Below are 6,069 nucleotides of genomic sequence, written 5' to 3' on the forward strand. Positions count from 1 at the left end.
AGGCCACCAGAGGGCTTCTCCAATCACAGTCCCTCCCTTCAAGTGCACTTTGATCACCAGCAATCCTGAGCCCCAAACCTCAGGTCATAGGGCCCTGTGCAAAGCAGCTGTGTGGTCCAGGCTGAGGAGTGGCTGTGTGTGCACCTGCACCAGCTCGGGGGACGCTCACACTTGGGAATCTGACGAATGAGGTTCCCCATACATGTTTTGTATCCCCAGACTTGGACTCAGATTCAGTTTCCCCTACTGTTCACTCACCCAGCACAGCAGCCAACACAGAAGACTGCAGAAAGTGTGGAGGGGGACTGAGAAGATGGCTCAGCAGTTAAAGGCACTTGCTTGCAAAGCCTGCCAGCCTAGGTTCAGTTCCACAGAACCCATGTTAAAAGCCAGCTGCACAAAGCGGTGTGTGAATCTGGAGTTTGATGGCAGAGGCAAGAGGCCTTGCAGCACTCTGTAAGAGAGGCTGGAGGCCTCTCTTAAATAATACATACTTTTTCTTTTGTTTTGTTTTGTTTTTCAAGTTAGGGTTTCACTATAACCTAGGCTGACCAGGAATTCACTATACAGTCTCCAGGCTGACCTCAAACTCACAGCCATCCTCCTATCTCTGTCTGTCCAGTGCCTGAATTAAAGGTGTGTACCACCACCCCCAGCAATTTTTTTTTTTCCTTAAAGGTGTGGGGGTTTCCACCCCAGCAGGGAAACCATTCTGGACCAGGGTTCCCCTTCAGACCTGACATGAAACCTGCAGATGGTGTCACGTTCCACATGTTGAAAGCATAGCCTTCACTCTAGATGTCATTAGCCAGCCACACATTGCTTAACTCATCAGAGTTTTTATTGTTTATTTTATTTTTTAAAAACTTTTATTGATTTATTGGTAAGCAGAAAGAGAGACAGACAGAACAAAGGGCATGTCAGGACCTCTTGACACTGTAAACAAACTCTACATGCATGTGCCACTTTGTTCATCTGGCTTGACAAGGCTACCGTGGAACTTAACCTAGGTTAGCAGGCTTTGCAAGCAAGTGCTTTTAATCACTGAGCCATTTTTCCAGTCCTCTTAAAAACTGTTTATTTGTTTATTTAATTTCTGTGCATGGTGGGCATATATATGTGGGGGGGGGCATACCAAGTTCTCTTGCCACTGTAAACAATCACCAGATTTATGTAACATGTTTTGTTTTGTTTTTGAGGTAGGGTCTCACTGTAGCCCAGGCTTCCCTGGAATTCACTAAGGAGTCTCAGGGTGGCCTCGAACTCATGGCAATCCTCCTACCTCTGCCTCCTGAGTGCTGGGATTAAAGGCGTGCACCACCACACCTGGCTATGTAACATGTTTTGTATCTATCTTTACATGGGTATTGGGGAATTAAACCCCAACTAGCAGGCTTTGCAAGCAAGTACCTTTAACTTTGGGCAGAGGTTTTACAAGCAACACCTTTAAGTACTGAGAAATCTCTCTAGCCTCTGGTATATTTTTTAAAAATCTATTTATTTGGGCTGGAGAGATGGCTTAGCCATTAAGGCATTTGCCTGCAAAGCCAAAGGACCCAGGTTCAATTCCCCAGGACCCACGTTAGCCAGATGCACAAGGGCCACTCATGTCTGGAGTTTGTTTGCAGTGGCTGGAGGCCCTGGAGTGCCCATTCTCTCTCTCTCCCTCTTTCTCTGTCAAACAAATAAAATAAAATATTTTAAAAATCTGTTTATTTATTTACTTTTAAGGAGAGAGAGAGAGAGAGAGAAAATGGGCATGCAAGAGCATCTAGCCTCTGCCAAGGAACTCCAGATGCATTATCACTATGTGCTTCTGGCTTTACATGGGTCCTGGGGAATCAAACCTCGGTCATTAGGCTTTGTAGGCAAGCGCCTTAACCACTGAGCCATCACTCCATCTCTCTAGTCCCTGTTTTATTTATTTATTTTTTGGTTTTTTTGAGGTAGGATCTCACTCTAGCCCAGGCTGACCTGGAATTCACCATGTTGTTCCAGGCTGGCCTTGAACTCACAGTGACCCTCCTACTTCTGCCTCCCAAATTTTGGGTTAAAGGCATGCCCCATAATGTACAGTCCTGTTTTTTTTTAATTTATTTTTTATTTTTTTAGAGCATTTTCAGTTGAATTGTAATTATTTTACAACTTCTTTCCCAAACAGAAACCTCAAATAACAGAGATGAAGAAAATGAGCCATATTTTTATTTGTTCATTTCTTGCATTTGAAGTACTCTTCGATGACATCCTTGGCCTGAGATTCCTTGCCGTAGTCCTTGACAACCACACAGCTGCAGCCAACCGCCTTGCGGGGTTTCCCCTCACGATCAATTTTGCAGAGGCCTACCCATTCCCCTAGTTTCTTGTTGTCATCAACCTTAGTTAGGTTGATTTGGTGCTCAGCACAAAGGGCCTCCACCAGCTTGACATACATGGGCTCATCACAATTGGATGCAAGCACACAGAGATGGGTTTGGCGTTTGTCTAAGGCTTTGGCGGCCTCACGGATTCCACGTGCTGGGCCGTCGTGGATGCGGGCGCTCTTCAGCCCCTCTTGCAGAGCAGTGTTCACGTCCATCACACCTCCAGCAGCAATGCCTTCCTCTGCCATGGAGGCGGGTTACGGATGAAGCCGAATCTTGAACGCACCCGAGCCTCCACCTCCGCGCGACCCGGCGGCGGCAGGGAAAGAGCCTGTTTTATTTTTTACGATGGGGTTTCATGTAGCCCAGGTTGGCCGTGAACTCATGTAACCTAGCATGACTTTGAACTCCTGATTCTCTTGCTTCTGATTCCCAAGTGCTGGGATTAGAGCTGTGCACCACAGCAGCCATCTCTATCTGTGTGGCTCTAAGTCAGGATACCACTGACACCCTCCTTGCATTCAATTAATTTGCTCAAGAGATTCAAACACCTGTGATCCCAACACTTGGAGGTTGAGGCAGGAGTCTTGCAAATTCAAAGGCAGCCTAGGCTCCATATCAAGATACCATCACCAAAAAACAAGGTCTGGAGTGTAGCTTAGTGGTTGAGCACTTGCCTAGCATGCCCAAGGCAGCAGCCCAAAAATAAAATGAAAATTAGGGCTGGAGGGATGGCTGAATGGTTAAGGCACTTGCCTGCAAAGCCAAAGGACCCAGGTTCGATTCCCCAGGACCCACATAAGCCAGATGCACATGATGGTGCATGCGTCTGGAGTTCGTCTGCAGCAGCTGGAGGGAGGCCCTGGCATGCCTATTCTCTCTGTCTCTCAAATAAATAAATAAAAATAAATAATAAACTTGTTTTAAAATGAAAAGTAAAGGTTACAAATTTCGCCTCTATTGTTTTTTATTGACAGCTTCCATAATTACAGATAATAAGCCATGATAATTCCCTCTCTCACCCTCACTTTCCCCTTCAAAACTCCGCTCTCCATCCTATGCCCTCTCCCTCTCAATAAGTTTCTCTTTTATTTTGATATCATCATCTTTTCCTGCTATTATGAGGGTCTTGTGTAGGTAGTGCCAGGCACTGTGAGGTCATGGGTATCAGGACACTTTGTGTCTGGAAGAGTGAGTTGTAAGGAGTTCTACCCTTCTGTTGTAGTCAGGTTCACATTGTTGGCAGAAATCACCTGACCAAGAGAAGCTTGTGGGGAAAAAAAGGTTTATTTTGGCTTACAGACTTGAGGGGGAAGCTCCATTATGGCAGGGGAAAATGATGCCATGAGCAGAGGGTGGACATCACCTCCGGGGCCAACATCAGGTGGACAATAGGAACAGGAGAGTGTGCCAAACACTGGCAAGGGGAAACTGGCTATAATACCCATAAGCCCACCTTGAACAACACATTGCCTCTAGGAGGCTTTAATTCCCAAATCTCCATCAGCTGGGAACGTAGCATTCAAAACACCTAAGTTTATGGGGGACATCTGAATCAAACCACTTCACCTTCCTTCGGCTCATACATTCTTTCCGCCACCTCTTCCACAATGGACCTGAGCCTTGGAGGGTGTGAGAGATATGTTTCACTGATGAGGACTCTTCAATCACTTCTTCTCAGCACTATGGTACCTTTTGAGTCATCCCAGAGGTCACTGCCATCTGAACAGAGAAGCTTCTGTAACCAAAAGTAAAAGTAGCATTAATATATGGGTATGAGGGCTGAAGAGATGGCTTACCTATTAAGGAGCTTGTCTGCAAAGCCAAAGGACCCAGGTTCAATTCCCCAGGATCCACATAAGCCAGATGCACAAGGGGGCACATGCATCTGGAGTTCATTTTCAGTGGCTGGAGGCCCTAGCATGCCCATTCTCTCCCTCTCTCTCTCTCATAAATAAAAAAATAAAATATTAAAAAATATATATATGGGTATGAATATTAAGAGAAGTGCTCACCAGGCAGTTTGGTGAGCATAATATATACATCTAGCCAGACACCAACAGGCATTACACCCCTAGGGTTCATGACTGCCCCCATCATTAGATTTCAGTATCGGGCATGTATTTCCTCCCATGGAGCAGGCCTCCAATCCAATTAGAGAGTTGTTTGTTTCCCCCATAACAGACATGCCACTATTGTACCCACTGGCTCATTTGGCCTGGCTGGCCCAACTTAAGGCTTGTAGTGTCCACTGTTGAGTATCTCCACTGATGACTTCCTTCTCTCTCCCATTGAACTGCATGCAGCATAGCTTTTCCAGCTTTCTGTCAGCTGGTCTACATGGAGGAGGTTTTTAACTCAGCTCCAACAGGATTTCTCAGTGACCTTGCAGCCCAGGCATGTGGAGTCTTCAGCAATAGGGTCTTACCATCTATTCCTGGTGGGAAACTAAGGGCCTCGGCAATGGCCTGTAATGTTTTGGGGGCACCAGGGACCTCCCTAGCCAACAACTCACTGGAAGGTATCCCATTCCTGCCACTAAAAATTTTCTAGTAACAGTCTATAGCTTCTGGGTATCCCATTGTCCAAAAAAGTAGGTTTCCATATGACTTATTCATACCTTCTTAGATTTTGATTAACCCTACCCCCATTCTTCCTTTACTCAATCTCTTCTCCCTACCTCACTTGGGCCTTTCCACCCCCTGTAATCTATTCTTCTATTTCCTTATACACAGTACCATCCACTAAGACCTCCCCTCTCCTCCCTCCTTTATAGCCCCTTTCTAGCTTACTGGCCTCTGCTATTGAGTTTTATTCCAACTCACATACAAGTCCAAACATTTGTAGCTAGGACCCACATATGAGAGAGGGCATACTCACCTCTACTGTTGATCATGAAAGAAGGATATCATAGAGGACACAAATGAAGAAATGCACAGGGGCTGGAAAATGGCTTAGCAGTTAAGGTGCCTGTGTACAAAGCCTAATGACCCAGGCTCAATTCCCCAGTACCCACACAGGGCCAGAAGCACAAAGTGGCACATGCATCTGAGTCCATTTGCAGTGGCTGAAGTTCCTGGCATGCTCATTCTCTCGATACTATTTATTCTATTCTAACAATTATATTTTATTGTTACATAGTATTTATATTATATACTTATTATATTATTTATTTCTCTATATATTATTTATTATAACTATATATATATATATGTATCTATCTATCTATCTATCTATATATATATGTATATATGTATTTTTTTGTTTTGGTTTTTCGAGGTAGAGTCTCACACTAGCCCAGGCTGACCTGGAATTCACTATAGAGTCTCAGGGTGGCCTGGAACTCACGGCGATCCTCCTACCTCTGCCTCCCAAGCGCTGGGATTAAAGGCATGCACCACCACGCCCGGCTTAAAAATATTTTTAAATAAACACACAGGAAGAGACATATAGGGACCTATCAGGAGGAGACCTCCCCACAGCCCTGTCCTTTTAGGTTTCTGACATTTTCTCTGCATTTCTATTGCTGGTATTCTGTCCTCATGCAAAAAGCCAGCCTGATGTCTTATGCATTCTTTTTGGTCTCTGTAACACCCTCCAGGGCTTGGGGCAGGATTGCTGGAATGAGGAGGGTCCTATGATCTACTTTCAGATGAGGATAGGCCACATAATTTCTTTATGGATGGCCCCAAAACCAAAAGGTGAGGGA

The 6,069-nt window shown here is 45.2% G+C and overlaps 1 protein-coding gene across 1 annotated transcript; it reads right to left on the bottom strand.

The window, feature by feature from the left end:
• Positions 1-2,180: 2,180 nt before the first annotated feature.
• Positions 2,181-2,626, bottom strand: LOC101606118 (40S ribosomal protein S12-like). The gene has a single exon (XM_045150605.1). The coding sequence runs from the start codon at positions 2,606-2,608 to the stop codon at positions 2,210-2,212; it is 399 nt and encodes a 132-aa protein (XP_045006540.1). The 5' UTR covers positions 2,609-2,626; the 3' UTR covers positions 2,181-2,209.
• Positions 2,627-6,069: the final 3,443 nt, after the last annotated feature.

This window comes from Jaculus jaculus, chromosome 5 (genome assembly GCF_020740685.1).
Source record: "Jaculus jaculus isolate mJacJac1 chromosome 5, mJacJac1.mat.Y.cur, whole genome shotgun sequence".
Taxonomy (NCBI): domain Eukaryota; kingdom Metazoa; phylum Chordata; class Mammalia; order Rodentia; family Dipodidae; genus Jaculus; species Jaculus jaculus.